The sequence below is a fragment of the Impatiens glandulifera genome, chromosome 5 (genome assembly GCF_907164915.1).
Source record: "Impatiens glandulifera chromosome 5, dImpGla2.1, whole genome shotgun sequence".
NCBI classification, from domain to species: domain Eukaryota; kingdom Viridiplantae; phylum Streptophyta; class Magnoliopsida; order Ericales; family Balsaminaceae; genus Impatiens; species Impatiens glandulifera.
The window spans coordinates 27,150,823-27,173,483 of record NC_061866.1 but is presented as its reverse complement, the minus strand read 5'-3'; the positions used below and the strand labels follow the sequence as shown (position 1 = coordinate 27,173,483).

Here is a 22,661-nt window from a genome sequence, read left to right as displayed (position 1 = left end):
CAGAAAAGCTCATTTGGTGGTGTTCTTGTCACAAATGGGGTTAAGCCTCTTATGACTTCGTACGTCCACACTTGGAAGGCAAGTGCGAAGCCAGTAACATTATAGGCCAACGTATCAGTTCTTCCTTTTTCATCCTTCTTCAGCTTCTTCATCTTCTTTGAATATGAATTATAGTAGTAATTCATATCCTTGTTAAGGCCCTTCAGGGTGGCCCTAAAGGACACCTTACCCCAAGGAAACCTGAGGAAGGCTTCAAGATCATCCACCATTCGAAGTATTCTTATGGTCACCAGCCTCCTCGGGTCAAAAGTGAATAGGGATTGGCAAACCAAGCATACCAGCCCCATCTTGAAAGTGTTCTCCTTGTCAGAGCATCAGAGAAATGTTTCTTGGAAATTACTATATCTAACAGAAGAAGATGCAGAAAAATATTTCATCAGCAAGGTTGGAAGAGGTCCGCTGCATTCCTCATCATCATCATCATCATCATCATCAAAAGTAAGAATTCACCAAAATAGAGGCATATGATAAGAGCATACTCCTTCATGTCGAAGGAGATATCTTTACCATTGACCCTAAAGTTCATCCGGTTCAAGTTCAAGTCACGGCTTGTTTTCCTTAGCAGCATTTGGTGAATAATGGTCCCAGAGAACTGCAAGCTTGGGGATTTCAATAATAATTCAAATTGTGTTTTCAAAGCCTTCTTCATTAGTCCAAGACTCTTACATTTCTCAACAATCTTGGAAATTGTTAGGGTGGATTTCCAAGAAACCCTACCAGGAAAATCATTCATTGTTGTAGCCATCTTCTGAAAAGGAACAACCAGACAACCAGACAAACAATCAGAAAAAACCATATGATAATTAAGCATCAGACTGCATACAAAATGAACAAATAACCAGACAAACAATCAGACTGCATACAAAACTATTTAACAGCATACTAACTGCAAATACCAATTCGACAATCTTAACTAATACTTACAAAACTACATACAAACAATCAGACTGCATACAAAACTATTGAATAGCATACTAACTGCAAATACCAATTCGGAAATCTTAAAATGAACAAATACTGTTAGGATTTGTATCTCCCAAATCCGACCTGCTTTAAAACAATCTGTAAAAAAACACAAGAAAGAAGAACACAAGAACACACAGATTTATAGTGGTTCACTCAAATTGTGCTACATCCACTTCAGCCACCACCAGATTTCACTATGAAGAAGAAGAAGGAATCAGAGTTTTTACCTCACACTTTATCTCTCTAAAATTCTGTCTTAACAATGTTAACTCTTAATAATTACATATTTATAGGGTAAACATTCAGGTAATAAACCTAAATAACTTTGGTTAGGCCCAAGCCCAAAACCAAAAAGAAAACTCAATAAACTCTAATTAACAATGTAGAGTTTATTATAAATGTAGGCTCCATAACTCAACAAATACCAATTCAAATTCGACAATCTTACAAATACCAATTCAAATTCGACAAAACCAAATGTGAAAAGGAACAAATTCAGAAAAAGGAACCAACTTTGAATCAACAAGAACTAGTGGACTAAACCCTAAACTAATATTATACCAAAATAATAACCTATAAGAATCAACAAGAACCAGTAATACATTCGTGTAATACTATAAACTAATATTATAAACCCTAACTAAACCCTAAATGAATACTATACTAACATGTAAATGCACGGATAGAATGCAGGCAATAGCGGTGGCGACGGCGGTGGCGAGGAAGTTGACCGGAATCGAGAGGAAGACAAACTGGAATGATGAATACAGATGGAATGAAGGGTTACGTGAAGGAAGAAGAAGAAAAGAGCTTTACGCGAAAGAGAGATAGAAGATAAAAAAAAATGAAAAAAATCCTTTTATAGGACGTGTTACGAGAAGCCTTGCGTGAAGCGTTATGCGAAGCAATGATTACGCGAAGTGAACTAATTACGCGAAGGGTTACGCAAAGGGCTAAGTGTTACGCGAAGGAAAATCGTGGGTATTTTCGTCCGGGAAACCCATTTGGGCAATGTTTTATGGTTTTGGCCATTTGAGGAATTTTGAGGGTTATGAAATCCATTTGAGCCAATTTTCCCATGAATTTGTCTAAAACCTTTGGCAACTAATCTTGCCTTGTAAATAGATACATTTCCATTTTTGTCATTTTTAAGTTTGAAAATTCATTTGCTTCCTATGGGTTTAACCCCATTTGTCAAATCTATAAAGTCCCATACTTGATTTTCAAACATCGAATCCATTTCGGATCTCATGGCTTTAAGCCATTTATTGGAGTCTGGACCCATCAATGCTTGATTATAGGTAGAAGGCTCGTTATGTTCTAACATAAGAACATCAAGACTTACATTTAAGATAAAATCATTGTAACGTTTTGGCATAACCTTTTTCCTTTCCGATCTACGATTGGGTTCAACTTGTTCAAAAACTGAATCCAGAATGTGATCCACAACAATTTGCAGATCCTCTTGTTCTAGTTCTTGGATGATCTGAGGTCCTAGGCCATCAAAAGTAATCATATAATTATCTATATTATCATAATAATCTTGTTGTTGAGTTTGTTATTGTTCATCATCTTGAACTGTTTCAAGATGAATATTTCTCCCACTTGACTTGTTGGAAAGAAACTCTCTTTCCAAAAAGACATTATCCCTTGCAACAAAAACCTTTTACTCATTTGGATATCCTATAAAGAAACATTTATTTGATTTTGGGGCAAGTTTATCTGTTTGTAAACGTTTTACATAAGCTTCGCATCCCCATATTTTCAAAAAAGATAGCTTTGGAACTTTTCCAGTCCATATCTCATATGGAGTTTTGTCTACAGTTTTTGATAGAGTCTTGTTTAGTGTTAGTACAGCGATAGTGAGGGCATATCCCCAGAAGGATACCGGAAGATTAACAAAACTCATCATTGATCGAACCATGTCTAACAAAGTCATGTTTCTCCTTTTAGACACACCATTAAGCTGTGTGTTCCTGGGGTTGACAACTGTGTTACAATACCACAGTTTTTCAAATGATGATTAAATTTGTGACTCAAATACTCACCACCACGATCAGATCGAAGTGCTTTTATTTTCTTGTCACATTGAGTCTCTACTTCATTTTGAAATTCTTTGAATTTTTCAAAGGACTCTGATTTATGTGACATGAGGTAAACATATCCATATCTACTTATGTCATCAATAAATGTGATGAAATATCTATAGCCATCGGTCCACATACATCAATATGTATTATGTCCAGTAGTTCAGTAGCCCTTTCAAACTTTCCTTTGAAAGGTGACCTTGTCATTTTGACCATTAGACATGATTCACATGTAACAATATATTCATAATTCATGTCTTTAAGAAGTCCATCTTTATGGAGCTTCTTCATGCGATTAACACCGATGTGACCCAATCGTCAATGCCATAGGTAGGCTTCACTCAAATTATTTAACTTTCGTCTTTTGTTATTTATGTTATATAATTCTGATTTGAGATCCAAAATGAAGATCCCATTACTCATTTGAGCAGTCGCATAGAAAATATCATTCTTAAAAACAAAGAAACTCCCATTTTTAATGTTAAATTTAAAACCATCAGAATGTAATACAGCAACCGAAATAAGGTTCTTAGTAATGCAAGGAACATAATAACAATTATTCAGTTCAAATACTAAACCAGAAGGTAAAGATAGACTATAAACTCATACGACAAGCGCATCAACATTTGCTCCATTTCCAACACGCAGGTCTATCTCCCCTTTCTTCACTTGTATTTTATTTCTTAGTCCCTGCACATTTGAAATAATGTGAACACCACATGTAGTATCAAATACCCAAGTAGGACAATCATTTAATGTGAGAACATTAGTTGTCATAATTTCAATAACATAAATACTTGAAGCGGAATTCATAGTCCCATTCTTCTTTCTTCCAAGTACATGGGACAGTTTCTTTTCCAGTGTCTCTTGGCTTTGTAAAAAAACAATCATGATCAGAGGCTACTCTTAGCTTCCCACCACCATTGGGTATGACAACTTGTTTGTCTTTCCCTTGGTTATTATTCCTTTTCTTGGCCACCTTCTTAATACCTCTCCCATTGTTGACATTTAGAACTTCCTTCCTTTTGTCATCAATCATATTTCTTTCAGCATTTTTAAGCAAGTCATGGAGCTCATTCAAATCATGCTTTAGACCATTCATATGGTACTGCATTCTGAATGGTGCAAAACCATCATATAAGGATCTAAGAACAATATCAGTGGCCAACTCTTGGTCATATGGGGTCCCCAAATTTTCCATCCTCTTGAATAGTCCAGTAAGACTAATTACATGAGGACTAACAGGTTTTCCCTTCACAAGCTTGCTATCAAGTATAGCCTTGTGAGTCTCATATCGTTCTATCCTTGCCTGATCTTGAAACAATGTTTTCAGTTCACTTATGATGGTATATGCATCAGAATTCAAAAACCTCTTTTGCAATTCAGGTTCTATTGCGGCAAACATTAAGCAAGTGACATGCAAAGCTTTGTTTTTCAACTGAATTGTGTTTGCCTTCTCCTCATCAGATGAGGTTTATGTCACCATCAGGATAGGGGTTGCAAGGGCGTCCTCATGTCCCTCAAACCTGAGAATGATTCTGTTACGGGCTGCTCATCAAAAACCTCGGTCCTAAAATATTTTATGCATCCGTCTCTCGGCCCAAGTGTGCATATGGGCCAGTTTATGTTTTATGGACTAATTCTGTTTTGTTTACTTTCTCTCTTATTTCTTTTGAAACCGAATTTTGTTATCTTGGAAGTTTGTTGTAACCGAATACTCTTGGGCAAACCAACCTCTTTAAATGGTGATGCCCACCCCACTTTTTGGGGCTATGAATTGAATATTTTGGAACATGGTGTTTAAGTTATCTCTCGGCCCTCCTCCCCCTTCTTGGACCGCTAGGTGTGATCTAGTGGTATTTCTCTCCTCCCCTTCGGCTCTTCTCTCCCTAACCTCGAATTCTCCTCTAATTCTATGTCCGCTGCGCTAGAGTGTTGAATTCCATCATCAAGAACCCGTTTCTTGAATTAAAGAACTTGAAAGGCTCGGCCATAATTAAAACTCCTAACATCTTGGTATCAGAGCTGGCCGATTCTCAACATGGTAGAAACTCGCCAGCAATCGGAAATGGATGCGCTCAAGGCCCTGATTGAAAACTTGTCCCAGCAAACAGCAACAATGCAAGCTGCCATAGACCGTAGATTTGATGTGGCTGAAGAAAGAATGGCGGCCCTTGAGAGCGGGGCATCTGGAAACGTGCAAGAACCCCGCCACAGACCCTATGATGATAATTCTTGCCACGGTCCTTCACCATTTAGGCCCCCGCACCCTGGCCAGAACCGTGATCAACACTATGCTCCTCCTACTCGGCTAACCAAGGTCGATTTTCCTCGGTTTGATGGGTCCGATGTCGAGGGCTGGCTAATATCTGCCGAGCAATTTTTCAGGGTGGACAAAACTAAGGATGCCACTAAATTAGAAATTGCCCCCATTCATTTTTCTGGCGAAGCAAGAATGTGGTACGGGTCATATCTTCAAAACCGAAATCATATGGAAGCCTTATCTTGGGATGTGTTCAAAAGAGACCTTATGACTCAATTCGAGCCATCTATACATGATACACCAATGAGACAGCTAATGAATTTAAAACAGGTTGGGTCGGTTCAAGAATATAACCTCCGGTACATGTCGATCTCTCAAAAGTTATTACATATGCCAAGGGACTACGTCATTGATTGTTATTTGTCCGGTCTAAGGGAAGAGATTGCGAACTGCATCAGGTTGCGATTTCCAGATTCTTTAAACGAAGCAATGGCCATGGTTAAAGTCTAAGAAGCAACATATCGGTCCTTAATGAGCAGTGGTAACTTGTACAGCGCTGAAGCATCATTGCTGCCCACGCCATCCAATATCAACACAGTCGGGCCGAGCACCAATACTGACTTCAAGAATTCATCATATGGGTCCTCTTCAAATGCAAACCAGGGCCATGTTAAGCAATTAGACTCGTCCCTAATGGATGAAAAGCGAAAGAAGGGTCTATGCTATTCTTGCAATGAAAAATGGCAACCAAACCATAGGTGTAAATCAAAGTTATTCATGGTTTCGGCCAATCAAGAAAATCAAGAACCTGACCAAGAACCTGTTTTGGATGATTTACCTTCATTGCTCAGCTCAAGGGATGAACCAGCCATATCCTTACATGCCCTGACCGGGTCTAAATCCTTCCAAATGCTCCAGATTCTTGGCAAAGTTGGGAACCTGCCGGTGGTGATCTTGATCGATACAGGCAGCACCCACAATTTTATCAATAGCAGGATTTTGGAGAAAATAGACCACAAAAGCATAGCAATCCAGGTACAATCGGTTAGAGTGGTTGATGGATCTAATGTTTTATGTTCTAGTGTTTGCAAGGACTTGAAGTGGTCGATGGAAGGCAATGAATACCAAACAGAAATGAAGGTAATTTCCATGGACGGTTATGATATTGTGTTGGGAATTGAATGGTTGATTACTCTAGGCCCGTCTTCTTGGGACTTTGAAAAGCTGGCCCTATCCTATGATAAGCAAGACAGAACCACGGTCCTTAAAGGGATTCCTCGGTCGTAGGCCAGTTTGATGCATGGAAACCAGCTGGAAAAGACCCTAGATGAATATATTGTTGCTGCCAAAATGCAAGTAAAGAGTAAGCCCGAAGGCCAAACTGTTTCACTTGCTGCAATGACCTTGGAAGATATTCCTAATGATCTAATTAGAAGCTATGGTTCATTCGATGCTGCTGTTATGCTGGTTCGGGAAAAAGACTTGGCCTGGATTTTTGAGCCAAGTATGGAGTTTAATCGAAGTTGGAAGAAATTATTTTTGCACCAGGCGCTGGGGACATTGCAGCAACCAAGGCCAGCTCTAAACACTGAAAAACTCGACCTTGGGTGCACAGAAATTCCAGAAAGGGGCGGAGTGGCAAGCGACCCGGCAGCGCAAAGGACCGCAAGGACCCGGCCAGTTCCACTACTGAAGCGATTCTGCCGAAAGTTTTTTGTGAAAATACGGTCTTATGTTGCGACCTTTGCTGAATGTGCCGAAGCCCGACCGAAGCAATAGTTTTGAAGTTGAAGATGTATATTAGAGGCTGACCAGTCCGCGTTCTTTTCGTCGAGGGCGACGAACTTCGAAGGGGGGGATTATGTTACGGGCTGCTCATCAAAAACCTCGGTCCTAAAATATTTTATGCATCCATCTCTCGGCTCAAGTGTGCATATGGGTCAGTTTATGTTTTATGGACTAATTATGTTTTGTTTACTTTCTCTCTTATTTCTTTTGAAACCGAATTTTGTTATCTTGGAAGTTTGTTGTAACTGAATACTCTTGGGCAAACCAACCTCTTTAAATGGTGATGCCCACCCCACTTTTGGGGGCTATGAATTGAATATTTTGGAACTTGGTGTTTAAGTTATCTCTCGGCCCTCCTCCCCCTTCTTGGACCGCTAGGTGTGATCTAGTGGTATTTCTCTCCTCCCCTTCGGCTCTTCTCTCCCTAACCTCGAATTCTCCTCTAATTCTATGTCCGCTGTGCTAGAGTGTTGAATTCTATCATCAAAAACCCGTTTCTTGAATTAAAGAACTTGAAAGGCTCGGCCATAATTAAAACTCCTAACAGATTCTCAGATTCTTTTCCCAATCAAGGAAGTTCGATCCATTGAGCTTGTTATTTTTTAGCGTAGAGAGCACTTAAAATTATCGTTTTCTATTATCTACATTATGTGATAAAAATGCAAATTAGTCAATGAAAAAAATATAAATATCTGTGATTAAACAATTTAATATATATGATTGCGCATTTTATTCAAGTTATAATTGTTCATTATGAATAAAATGATTCCAAAATCCCATCACATACAAGCCCAACGTACTTTTGCACTGCCTTAGGACTTGTGTGTTTAAGGTAAGCAACAATTTACTAATTATAAACATTTCTTTATAATTCTTGGTTGATAATTCACATCCAATGTTAGAATCATCTCCATGCCTCAAGATCCAAAACTTTCTTTTGGTCTCTTATTGGGTACAACTGTATCAAGGTTTATGAATCCCCGTATAGATAAACCCTCATGAGTATAAGGTTGAGGAAGTACATCATTGCTTTTACGAAACCCATTCAACCAAAAAACCATAAACTGCATGGGTTATAACACGGAAATGCATTGCCCAAATATTCTTTAGGAACTAATATTTTGTTGACTTTTATTAAAAAAAAATCTTTCATTGATCTTCATCTTTAACTTAAAGTTCATAAATTGAATTAAAATTATATATTATAATATAATTATAAAATAATTTGTAAAACAATTGCCAAAAAAATGTTTTAAATAAATCATATTTATTTTAATTTTTAATATTTCTTAACTTTTAAGAAATAGTAACATAAATCACATTTATTTTAATTTTTAATATTTTTTAACTCTTAAGAAATAGTAACATAAATCATATTTATTTTATTCAAATATTTATATTATCTAATCTTAAAATATTTATTTTAATTTTACGTTTGTTCATGTAAAATTTTCTAGCAACTAGAAGACTAACAAGATCTTCAGAAAATTATTGCATCAAAATTAACGATTAATTTATTCAATTGGTTTATGCTAAAACCTCGCTCTTATACCATTGTTGACATTCATTAGATGTATATTGCAGAAAATAAGATTCTATCTTAACATCTATTCAGGATGTTCATGCATTTAGCGATTAAAAGCATTATCAAAAAGGTGATACATTTGATGCGTGAATTCGGTATATCTTGTAGTATAAAGGATGAGAGCCCCACGTGTTGCTCCTCTAGTTGGTCCACACGAGCTCATCAAGATTCAGTTGACTTCGACTACTAGAACGAAAGAACAACAGATGTAATCAAATTGCTTATGGAAAAAAATGAGTTTTTCAATCACATATTCACCATCTCCCAGATTCCTATTTTAAACTGTTAAATTAGAGAGTCATGTCAAAAGAAAAACCAAAAGACCATCTTTTGGCATTCCTCTGTTTTGAAATTAATATTTATGATAAACGTTTTATTTCCTAAATAAAATCTATTTCAAATCATTATATTCATAATTAATTTGATATATCACGTTTCCATAATCAATTTACCATGATTAATTATTTTATTTCATAAATAAAATATTATTTCTAATTATTAATAATATCTAATATATTATTAATAATTGGATTTCATTCTCATTAATTTATTCTACAAACTCTAAGTGTGTGACCTCATAGGACCCAATTATAATAGCTATGGGTTTAACCCCATTAATCGTAGTTGACTTCTAGCAAAGCACTACGACTCCTAACATAATCGGATTAAATTATCATTGTTAATTGTCCTATCTAGGTTTAGTCATTGCACATTAAATTAAATGACATATTTTCTTTAACAACATCACTCGTCTTTTTTAGAACATTATGTAAAATATTATTCGACAGATAAAATGAATATGAGACAGAGTTTTTAGATTTTTTTTTCACATTTGTTGTCCACAAACTTGTCATCTCATCAAACTCTAACAATGTTTCGTCTAAATCTATCTAAACAAGCACAACACGCATATTTACATGATATAGAGAAATTTTGTGTTGTAATCCAACAAAGGAATGTCGTACTTCATACTTTCCATCTTCAAAATTAGAGATAGTCTTAAAATAAATAAAAAAATCCAATTATCTAGTATCAGTGTTATGAAATAGAGTTTTGATATCACTTGTTATAAATTAAAAATTGCAAGTAATAACCAATAAAAATGTAAATAACACAATATACGTGAAAACTTAAGACAATAAAAAAATGGCGGATAGAATATGAAACTTTTACTAATATTTTCGTTTAAATTGAAACTTTTACTAATCTTATTTCAGTTTAAATTTATTGTATATCTCTTCTAAAACTTTGATTAGAGTGGGAAATTAGTTTATTATACAAGTATAGAATGCACTTAATAACATGGCATTAAAAGAAGCTGATATAGTTCTTCAACAATTTTTCAAATAAAATGTGATATTTAAGACGATTTTAATATGAATCAAACTGAAATATTTAATTTAAATATTTCCACTCATATTTTTGTATATTGAAACTTATATAGACCATTTAGCTATGTAGCACGGATACTCCAAAAAAAAATTGGAGTATCGGAATATGGATACGATACGGCAAAACGGGTATCGAATACGGCAAAAGAAGTATCGTTGACTTTTTATGGATTTGACCAATCTAATACGGTTTGGATACGGCTTGCATACGTTTTGAGTAATTTTTAAAAATTAAAAATTTTAGGACTCGGATGTTTTTTAGGACTTAGAATGTTTAAAATAAAACTAACCCTAAATTAACATTTCCTCCTCTTAACTGAAACTTTCCTCATCTTAATTACTTTGTTTATCTAATGTTATTCTTAGATAAATAAGATAAACTTAATATTCACATCAAGTTATTAACTAACTCTTAATATATTTTAATTTTTTTAATTATTATATATTTATATTTTAATAATTTTTAATAATATGCGTATCATAAACGTATCGTATCCTATATTTTAAAATTTGTCATATCGTCATATCCATTACGATATTCATACCCGTATCCGTGCAACATAACCTTTTAGCTATAGGAAGAAGGAAGAAGGAAGAGAGTAAAAAGATAAATCTTGTTAATAAAGAAGAGAGACTACTAAAGGGTCTTTAATGCCAACAATGGCCGGTTGTTTTCCTTCTTTCATTTCTCAGTTTGTAATTAGGTCTCTCTTACACATATTGTTTTATACTTTGCTTTATTTTGTGTGTAAAATGTAAATTTAGCAAAAGAAAAAGAAATGTTTGATTTTTCTTTGAGTTTTCTTTATAAGATTCTTCTAGAACCATGTTTACCATGTTTACTGTCTATGTTTGATATGGATATGTTTTCGATCATTTAATCTATAAATATCAAAACTCAAAGCTCCAACTTTAAAACTTCTTTCAGATGAATTAAATAAAATAAATGATTTGGGCAACGAAATTATAATGAAAGTAAGGTCACGAATTCAACCACATATACAGAAAAGAAAACAAAATTTTATTTTTTTCTGGAAAATTGTCATTTCGGGAGGAGAGAACAAAAATTCTCTATGAAATAAATGTTTGGGAGTATTTTGTCCCGAACATGTCCATGTTTGGGAAGAGAGAGAAAATATTTTGGGAAAATTGCCATATTCAAGAGATTTTCGTCCCGAACATTGACATGTGCGGGAGAGAAAAAAATTGAGAAAATAGTCATGTTCGGGAGATATTTCTTATTTCTCAGTTTGTAACAATCTTAAAACAATTTCGTGTGTTAAGTTATTTAATAGCTTTTACCGTTGAAAATTTTTGTCTTTGATGTCTCAGAAAAACGAGTTGCGAGCAAAAGAGTTGATGGCTCTTTTCGAGAAGTTGAAATTATTCATCTTAATAAGAAGAAGAATCAACTAATAAAGATAAGTTTTTATTGTACACCTATATATATATATGTTAATTATTAACATTTTTTCTTGTGTCGTCGAAAACTTAATTTTATAAGTTGATATATGTTGACATATAAATTTTCTCAAGAAAATTGTATATTTAATATATAAACATTATCTTGAAAATAAATTAGAAAATAATAATTTGTTTTCTTTTTAATTAAAGATTTGTTGGTTATTAAAATTATTATTAATAATAAATAAAAAAGTTTAGTTTTTAATTTAAAGAAAATTAATGGTTATATTTGTTAATAGTAATTAACATTAATTATAATTGAAACACATGGTTTCACTTTTAAAATAATTAATTATATATATGCATTCTTAAATTATTTAAACGTTAATTACTAAGAATGTGGTATGATGATAACTAACTAAAGAGATGATCTATTTATTTATACATGTATATATATACATAGTCTTATATACTAATTTTTTATTACGGTATTTAGATATCATTTCTAAATGTGTATATATTTGTTTGATAAATTAAAAAGAAGAAAAATAAGTTTATCTGAAAAGAAGATAGAAGGTCGTAATAACAAGTACAGTTGAAGACCAAGAAGTTAAAGAGTTTTGTACCTTGTATTTGAAGAAGAGCAAAAAAGAAGGCTAATAATTATGTGGCATTAATAGAGATGGAATAATTGGTTCTAGATCTCAATAATAAGACCTTGTTTGATTTGGTCTTACAAGGAGAAACGATGTGGCATATGTGCCAACATCATCGGATTCAAACGTGCAACCGAAAATAAATGTTTAAGCGGTTTTAGCCAAAGATGATCGAAACATTATGATTTCTTTTGTAGAAATCATGTGACATAATGATGAATATTTATTTGATTAAATATTCTAATTTTTGTTATAGAAATAATATGTTGAAATGAATATTTTAATTGATTTAACATTATAGTTTCTTATATAGAGATTATGTGAAGAATGATTTATATATGAATAAGCATTTTAATCTTGATAAGATAAAAAAATTTCAAAGGACAAAATTTTTCGAAAAAATTTTCCAAGTCATTTTTCAAAAATCCGGCCAAATGAACTTTTAAAGAAACCGGCCTACACTTTCATTCTTACATGGTTTTGAATATTTTAAATAAAATAATCAAAAAGGGAGAAATTATTAGATAAATTAGACCGGTTAAAATAAGAACTTAACAAAATAAACTTCATGTGCAGGAGAACGGTTAAAGAACCAGGATCGGTTAAGCAATCCAACCGGTTAAGAATTCGACCGATCAGGAAGATAAGACCGGTCAAGAAGACAAGGCCAAAACCGGAGGTCATCCGGTTAACCACCGGAAGTCATCCGGTTAACCTAAACAACCGATCGGTACAAACAAATACTTTAAGTATTTGTTGAAGATGATATCAAAGGAACAGACCATAGTATTGCCATATTCATACAAGTTTGAGGACAATCTGCAGGTTGCAGAAGACCGTCCAACAAGATCTTCCTACTCTGGGATAAATCAGAGGCGCAACCCTCCAGGTGTAGGCAACTGTCCAACCGACAGTTGCCACATTGAGTAAAAGACAAACCTAGCCGGTTTGACCTATACACTGGAAGTCTAGCCAGCCAGGTCTGAAACACTGAACCTCTGATCAACCAATCAGAATCAAGGAGAAGAAATGTGACCGTTGGCACATTTCACCTATAAAAGAAGGAGCTGAAGAGGAGTAAATAGAGTTACAAGTTACAAGAGAAAACATTTAAGAGTTACACCAACCCAAGTTATAAGTGGTCTTTATCTCTCTAAATTAGCTTAAGTGTGTATTTAAAGTGAGATTACAATTTCGGTGAGAGTTGTACGAGTGTTATCGAGCAGTAAATAAGTCTCGATCGGATTGTGTTTGTGTATTCCTTAGTGAATATCCTTATCGCGATTTCGAGAGGAAGGGGTGACGTAGAAGTTTATCTCCGAACATCCATAAAAACTTGTCTTGTTATTTACTTTTTGCCGGCCTTACATTCTAACCGATCTTACTTAAACCGACTTACTGAATCTTCAAACCGACCCACCAAACTCCAAACCGACCTTTCAAATCTAGTCTTATTCATCTTGTGTGTGTACTGCTTCAACCTGAAACAAACCACTTCCGCACTTGAGCTCGATTCAAGGGTTTATGATAGTTTGTGTAGTATTGAAACCCAGTGTTAATCTTTAACCGGATTAAACTACAACCTTTGAGTGCTAACCGGTCAGACCCCGGTTCCCCAGCCGCGACCTAGATCCTAACAAATCTCTTATATAGAAATTATATATGAATGATTTATTCAATTAAATATTCACAATAATAGTTATCTTAATAATTTAATGATAAGTATAACACAAAGAATTGTGTGGCAATCTCTTGATTAAAAAAAACTTCGGATTTAATTCACATAAATGTGTGTTTTAAAAGGAACCAACATGAATGTGTGGACAAATGTTTTTATTGATAATAACACAAAGTATTATTGTGTATATTATAATAAATAAAATGATGATCTATTGTTAGAGAAATATGTTCTCTATAAAAGATAAAGTTGTGCAACTTAACATAACAAGATAATGTCTTGTTTATATTTGCTTAGTTGGTGCTCAATTTGATTTTTGAGAGTTTGAAATCAAAAGACGCATTTTTCTTTAATATTATTTTCATACAAATCTGAAGAACAAATATATTCAAAATAGATTTTATGAAATAAATTAATAAAAAAAATTGGTTTGTAATGTTTTATATGACTTATAACAATGTTTACAATAATGGTATGAAAATTTTGATCATATTTTGATTTTAACTAAAAAATCAATAAATGTGACAATTATTTATATCATTAAGACAATGAAAGTGGTTATTTCATTATGTGTCTTTATATGATATTTTTATCATTGGAAATTATGATAAAAATTATTAAATCTACTAAGGATGCGAGTTGTACTAAACGAGGTATCATGTTGTTATCAAATGATAAAGTGATATGAAAGACTTTACGTCTATAAGTGAATATGTTTACACTTGAAAGTGCAACTATATGGGTGAAAAACTTCTAACGAAAAATATATTTTTGTAAAATATGTAATCGTTTACACGAAGGCATAATAGTTCAAAGACATTTTGTCTACTAATTAGCCAAGTAAACAATATTTTCACAAAAGATTGTTTAAATGATAAGTATGTATGAATGACTAGTTAGAAGATATTTCAAGATTGTTTAAAGAAAATTTGTAATTATTGTGATAATAATATGAAATTAGACAAACATAGAGTAATTGACAAATCTAGACATACACGTCTTAAACATAATGTTATTAGACTATACTCTCTAATAGAGTTATCACATTTGACTATGTTAGTCAAAGATAACATTGTGGATCCACTAACCAAAATATTGAATAGAGAGTTAGTTTGAAAATCTTTTAAAGACATGAGCCTATTATAAGTTGGTATGAAGGAAAACCCAACTTATACGGACTGGAGATCCTAAGAACTAAGTTCAATGGGACAACCTAATCGTACTGACTTGTAAATTTATTGTTGAGGATTAATCCTATATCGAAACAATATATATTTTGACGAGGATAAGTGTATTGCTTTTAATGATTCTTTATAAGCAAAGAGATCACCTATGTGAGGGAGAAGTGGGACCGCTTCGAATGAATTGCAAGGCTCAATTCTAGACCCTCTCACAGAACCAGACGCGTATTTCATGGCCAAAATGGACATAGCCATGAGAGCTTGACATTTATCAGGAAGAATTCTTTGTGAAAGTGTGTAATTGTTTACACAAATGGCAAAATAGTTCAAGGACATTGAGTCTACTAATCGGCTAGTAAAGTTATATACTTTCATAAGGGAATGTTCAAAGGGTTACCCCTACCTATACTATGTAGAATTCAAATTATTGAACATTTCACCGGGTTAATCTTTCAATTTTCATTAATGTGGGGAATTATTGGAATTTTAAACTAATTTCATTAATTAAATGGAAATAAGAATTTGGATAAATAAATTAAATCTAATTTAATCCAAATAAATATAAATTCATACCAAATTCAAATGTGAATTTTTGGTAAAATTTAATGTCAGTGAATAAGATCGAATGCCAAGAGTCTTGAAATGTCAAAAGTTTAGGAATGACAATCGTTGGATGAATTATTAATTGTTCGATTGATAAATGAATTTATTGTGATAGTTTAATTTCCAATTATAAATATGTCCTTCATGTGAAAATATATCAAATCTCTTTTTTACTCATTCCATAATCTCTCTAAAATTCAAAAAAAAAAATCTTTATTTTTTTGAGTGTTTTTCGAGTTCTTCATTCATCTGAGTGTTTTTCGAGTTTTTCACTCAATCGAAGGTTCTTTGAGATCTTGACTCGTCGTATTTCTGTTGAAATTCGGTGATAGATTCAGGTACTTCGTCAAATTCGTTGTGTTGTGATTTCGGTGCTGAATCACTATTATATTCGTTGTACCTTAGTAGACAATTATTTGTGATAAGCTCCAGCATAAAAAGAGACGGTGGAACTGTTTTAAGGAAAATGTGCTAAGCACATGCCTCAAATCAACCATTTATTCGGTGATTGTTTTTCATGTATTTTATTTATTTCATTTATTTGTAATATCATTTTATATATATATTTTCAGACAAGATATTTAACAAATAACTAAAAGATAATTTAGACTTTTAAGGTACACTAATGTGATTGAGATTTTAATGAAAATTCAGTATAAAACTTTAATCACTTAAATAGACTTTTTAACATTTGGGTAGTATTTTATATGTAGTCCTAAAAGGTATAACCCATCACAGTGTTGTGCGAATAAGAGACCAAAGATGTATTTTAGTATTAGTATAACAAAAATTATATTAGTAATATTTTAATATAGTTTTTATTAGATTTTATTATTGGTATAAATTTCTACTCTATATCATTTATATTCATAATTTATATATTCTTACAACTTATACTTGTGTAACTAGTAACATGTATGTTTATTTAAAGTAAAATGATATAAATTATATGAATTTTATAATTTTATGTTTGGTTGATTGTATAAAAATATATTAAAAAAATTAAAATATTTTAATATTTATATTATTTAATTTATATTATTAATTATATTTAAACTAATAAAAATATATTTAATTATCATATAACTATTTTAAAAGATAAATAACAATTATATATATATTCTTATATTTAAATTCTTATAATTAAATAAATATTTATCAGTAATTAATATTAATAAATATATAATAATAATAAAATTAAAAATAAATTAATAAAAAAGAATGATCATTTGCTTATAAAACAAAATTAATAAAAATGAATCATTTACTTTAATACAAGAGATAATAATTATAATTAATAATATATTTTTTTATATTACTAATTATAAAACAAACATCAACCTTCCTTTCTAAAAATAAATAAATTATATTTTTAAATATTAACTTTATAAAATAATTAAATTTTCTAAAAAAGAGTAAATAATAAATACTCAAATTAAAAAATATTTAAAGTTTAATAATTAAATTTTAATGAAAGATTAAATTATAAACTAATAAGGTTAATATTAAAAAAAATATAATTAAAAAAATTAAGAATTTAATATTTGTTATAACATGTATGAGATGTTACTAATTTATACCACTTTTAAAGTATAAATACCAATAATTTTACTATTTCACCTATATAATTTTACTATCATATAGTTATACCATCCCAACATGGTAATACTTCCTACCAAACAATACTTAACCACCAAAATTATAATATTTTTCTTATACCTTATTAATTTTTATAATATACAATTTATCATTATATAATATATTAAATATATTTATTTTAATATTATTATTATATATAATAATTTTTAATATTATATTTTTTTAAATAGTCCAATATTATAATTTTATAATTAAAAAATATATTATTATAATGATAATCCTATTAATTATTATTATTTATATTTTAATTAAATTATAAATAATATTGTTTATTATATATTTTGTTTTTATTTTACGATAATTAGTAATAATATTTAAATTAAATAATTGATTATATTATAAATAAATTTTATATTTTAATTAAAATTACATTAATTATTAAATATAATAAATATAATATTAAATAATAATAGTACAATAATAATAAATTAATTAAAAGAATAATAATAATTAAATATTAATTAATAAAAATAATTTTAAATTCATATTTTCACTTTAAGTAATTAAAAAAGTAAAATTATTTTTTTATTCTTATACTACATTTTATACTATATACTAAACATAAAATTATAAATTATATACAACTTATATCCTTTTTTATACTTCAAACCCCATACAATAATCAATATAACTTATATTACTCTATATTATTTACACCCTTCTTAGACTAACAGCTAATTAAACAAATTAAAGACAACAATTTGATAGTCGATAATCATATTCTTCTTTTTTCTGAAAATACTCAATCATATGGGTAATATTATTTACACTCTTCTTAGACTAACAGCTAATTAAACAAATTAAAGACAACAATTTGATAGTCGATAATCATATTCTTCTTTTTTCTGAAAATACTCAATCATATTCAAAGACCAGAAGAGCCGCTATACAGAGAGTTTCAGTTTACAACTAAGAAGCACAAACACGACGAATCCGAAGGATAGTTAGAACCAAACCAAATAATCTTGAACATGAATATAAACAAAAAAAATTAGAAAGGACAAGGGCAAGATCTCAAGTTTTATAAGCTGCTGGTATTGAATGATTAGAACCAGGCCGTGAATTGTTTGTTTGTTTCTTTCTATGTACAACAAACAGGTTGGTTGGTTGGTTAGGAGAAGAAAGAAATTTACAGACAACATTATTGGATCTTACTTACATCTAGAGATGTATATCTTTCTTTTTGAGATGGCTAAAACAACCAGTCTATGTATTAAACACATCAGTATTGTACCGAATCCGTGCCATCTCTAGCCCTAGAAGATCCAACCAAGTATTTACTAATCAGTTGTGAATTCTCAGCAAGTGTGTACAGACAAAATAGGCAGACTCCTGAAATTTTCAGTAGACATAATTAGCAAGGTTGTGTTTCATAACATATTATATTAGATTAAATAGGATATTATTATTTAAAATCACTTAATTATTTTGATTTATCTCAAAAAACCTAAAAAAGATTTCGTAAGCTATGACTTAACTCAGTAATCTCTTTAACTCCTGAAAACTAATCAAGTTACATCATTGTAAGGGTAAAATAGTCTTTAACTATTTTCCGGACATTAGTGCCACATTTTATTAAATCAACTTAAATGCTAAGTAGTTAAATCAACATTTATATTTCTGAGACTTAATCAGCACTTAAAATTCAGTATTCAGCACAACACCTAAGTTTGTTATGAGATAATGATAAGAATGTGAACTGTAGACATTTTAAATTAACTCATTTGTTTCAAGCAAACAAAAGAAACTCATTTGTGGCCACATCCGAAGAATATAAATCACTTAACATTACGAACTCAAACTTAAACCATGAGCACAGCCTCATTCCCCAAAAGGAAATATGATCATATCCACAACCTCACATATGTATAAAGCTCTTAGTAGTTAGTCATCTCTCCACAACTGTCATGAGGGATCAAACTTGAATGCCTTTTAGGTCGCATTTTACCAATTTCATTATGTAAATAGGTTTCTACATACAACAAGGAAATACAAATACAAATACCACATGTTTGTTCTAGATACAGTATTATTCACCCCATGTTTGTTGCTATTTCAGAAAAAGACAAATTGGAAGCTAAACATTATAGAAAATTTTAGAGTAATTTCCCATGTTTGTGGCTATTTTCAGTTGTGCCAATAAAAATAGAGAATGAACAGAAATAAAGGACCGTTAAGAAAAATATAAATAAGGTACTGAAGTCTAAAATCAACACATACCGGCAAAAGCAACTGTAACACCTGAGACCAATCTTCCTAATGCAGATAGTGTATAGAGACAGATAACTACCTAAGAAAAAGGATAAGAAATATCAATGGAACAGCATTTATGTTATCAAGTATGAGGCATATGCACATATCATATGCATGGCCTGAAATGGAAAAATTGTCAGATTGTACAGGGTTAACAACCCAGCTATTGTTCATAGGAAACCAATATGTATGTAATTAATCCCATCATTGACTGTTTATGAGCTGTCGCATGCATACAAAGTATTTCTAAGCTGTACCATTGTAGATTGCTGAGATTATAGTTATGCGTCGGTCAACCTTATTCATGTGCCCCTTTCTCCCCTTTGTTTCTAACACAAATGTCCTTAAAATATTCTTACAGATCAGTATAAGATTGATTCTTAAAATGTCTTGAAGATAATTCATGTGAATATATAACAATAAGAAACAAACAGGTTGCAGAAGAAATTTAAAAGCATCAGAAGGTGTTGTTTGATTGGATATGAGAAATCAATTGTATGATTTAAATGCTAAATCATCAAAGTTGGTGTTGAGGAAAGAGAGAGGATGAAAGCCTTCGCTAACGTTAAATGTTTGGCAGTGTAAGTAAGTGAAGGAGAAATATAGGTGGCCAGTTTCCTTCTTTGATTGTCAATAACAAATCAATTGTGTGATTTCTGGATATCCGGAATAATGTGATGTCTCAGGAGTAAAATAGAGAGAAAGCCTTGGCTAAAACATAAATCCTCAGAAATGTATGCGAAACTGAAAGATATGTAGACGATTTTCAATGTTTTATGGGCAACACCAAATCAATCGTTTACAATTTGTTATTGTGTTGAAGCAAGGGCAAAGGTAGTGGCAAGTTAATGAAAATGTTTGATGGCTTCAATTGAGGGAACTATCTGTTTTTGTGTAGTAGTAGTAGTATAAAGGTCTTAATGATTTTTGGACATCTATTTGGATCAAACTGATTAGGATTTGGGGGTTATTTGTTTTATGTGTTTGGGGGGATTCTTTTGTTGATTGAGGACAGGTTTGTGGGTTCTTTGTTTACGATAGGTTTATGATCGTTGTGCTCAAACGACGGCAAGTAAACACGTAAGCAGACGAATAATTCTGTTTTAGAAAGAATAAAAGAAAGAGAATATATTGTCTGTTTTCTAGGGAGACTGTAAAGGCAAATTGATGGTTCAGAAGGAAGATGTGTGATGAAAACTTTCAAGTAAACATTAAATAGCCAGCAGTGTAAGTAAATGTGAAAGATTGATTGACAGTATAAGTTGTTTGAATTGCAAAAGCAAATTGATTGTATGATTTCTAGGGGTTTTGCAGAAAACTTGTGTTAAATGCACATAAAAAAGAAGGAAAAATATCTTCAATTATACCTTAACAAAAAGCCTCTTATCATGCCCCGTAGCTGCAACCCGCAAAACTGACTCAGCTGCACCAATCGTATTAGCCAGACATGCAAACATATTAGTAGCAGAATCTTGAGAGATTTGCCATTCAAGGGGATCAACAGGTACCCTGCAATAAGAAAAGTAAACCCACCATATAAGAGGCAAACCCCACTCAAACAACCACATATTTAAAAAAAAAATGCAAGATATTCAACCTACATTGTTTAAAAATTCTAAAGATAGTTTTACTCGAAGAGTCGTCATATCTATTCATGAAAATCTAATGGGGGTGTTTGCTTGTGGGAACCAGGTTGTTTGTTTCAGTTATCAAACCACATCTACAGCTGAAAATTTGTTTACACGGGTTTCATTTGGTGAGAAACTGCAGTTGCAGCTGGGACGAAACCCATAAAGACAAAACTGGGTTCAAGATGAAGGAGAACCAATCGTCAACATTCTACAATAATTTGCCTCTTTGGGGATCGAGGAGTGAGAGAGAAATGCTCACTATCACAATCTCAGACAATAAATCTATACAAGAAGAATAGAAATTCAAGTAGTTTTAACAAAATTTATTCCTTTTTTCATGAATGGGATCCAGGGTAAAAACTATAAAAATTCTCAATAAGGGTTATAATCATATTATAGTTGTCTAGATTTATATGCAAGCAAACTTGATACTTTAAGACTTTTCAAGCAAAATATGCCATGCCCTTAGATGTCAAGTTGTTTATAGATAGATCCCCTTAATTTTAAAGGGCACTAAGATCAGCATAAGGAAACATCTTTAAAGTATAGCCTAATTGTTGCTTTGATTGTGATGAAATTTGTAGAGAATAAGAAGTTGGGGGAAAAGGAAAGAGGGTAAAGAAACGAATAGATGAACAACATACGAAATATTCATCTGACGGAAGAGGAGGCCAAGGATGGCGAGGGAGCAGAGAAGGACGATGAAGACATCGGAGACGAGGGAGACTATGCTGGATTTCTGATAGGCGCAGTGGTAATACACCAAACTACCACATACCATCATTATAACCGGCTTCCCTACTGATACATCATCGCCTTTAACACCATTTCCACTGTTGCTGATACCTTCTACAGCAAGGGCCATAACCCTAGTTCGTCTCTCTCGCGCGCTCTACCTGTCTGTGTGTTCACCCAGAGAAATAATCGTCAAATAAATCACCAGTCCACACTTTTTTGTTGCTTTTCTTCATAAAAGAAATTAATAATACAAAAAACAGCTTTTATTTTATTTTTTTTCTCATAAAAACAGCTTTACTTCTTTCTTTCTTTTTTTCTTATTATTTTTAATACTGGAACATTTTTATTTATTTTGTTTTGTTTTTAAGCATAAAACATAAAATAAATGCACAATGAGATAATTGAGCATAGATTATGACCATTGAAACTCGTTTTTGATGGTGTTGACTATTGAGGATGAAGACGGTTAAGCAATATGAAAATAAAAAGTATGTTAGTTATGATGATTAAATCGAGTTAGGCCTTGTTTGAGGAGGTGGTTTTTTGGATTTTGTCTGGATTTTATCCAAAAAAATCCTTGTTTGATAAAAAGTAGGAAAAAATTGGTTTTTAAAATTTAAAGACTAATTTGCCTTTTGACTTTAGAAGATATGGTGTAAGTGAGAGAATGATGGTTTAGAGAGAGAATATAAAATTATAAGGTAGTTTTGGTATTTAA

General features: G+C 31.8%; 1 protein-coding gene across 2 annotated transcripts; it reads right to left on the bottom strand.

Annotated features, from left to right (window-relative positions):
• Positions 1 to 8,903: 8,903 nt before the first annotated feature.
• Positions 8,904 to 22,153, bottom strand: LOC124938552 (reticulon-like protein B22). Of its 2 annotated transcripts, none has more exons than XM_047479019.1 (4): positions 21,850 to 22,153; positions 20,942 to 21,083; positions 19,542 to 19,611; positions 8,904 to 8,935 (listed from the first exon to the last, which is right to left on the bottom strand). In XM_047479019.1, the coding sequence occupies exons 1-4, from the start codon at positions 22,068 to 22,070 to the stop codon at positions 8,919 to 8,921; spliced, it is 450 nt and encodes a 149-aa protein (XP_047334975.1). In that variant the 5' UTR covers positions 22,071 to 22,153; the 3' UTR covers positions 8,904 to 8,918. The 2 variants fall into 2 exon arrangements, with proteins under 2 accessions (XP_047334975.1, XP_047334974.1); XM_047479018.1 differs by lacking the exon at positions 8,904 to 8,935 and adding an exon at positions 18,332 to 18,653.
• Positions 22,154 to 22,661: the final 508 nt, after the last annotated feature.

Coding starts and splice junctions, on each gene's coding strand:
- LOC124938552 (XM_047479018.1), bottom strand. CDS start 22,070: ATGGCCCTTGCTGTAGAAGGTATCAGCAACAGTGGAAATGGTGTTAAA. Junction 21,084..21,849: donor TTCCGTCAGATGAATATTTC/GTATGTTGTTCA, acceptor TTCTTATTGCAG/GGTACCTGTTGATCCCCTTG. Junction 19,612..20,941: donor ATAAGAGGCTTTTTGTTAAG/GTATAATTGAAG, acceptor CCTTTTTCTTAG/GTAGTTATCTGTCTCTATAC.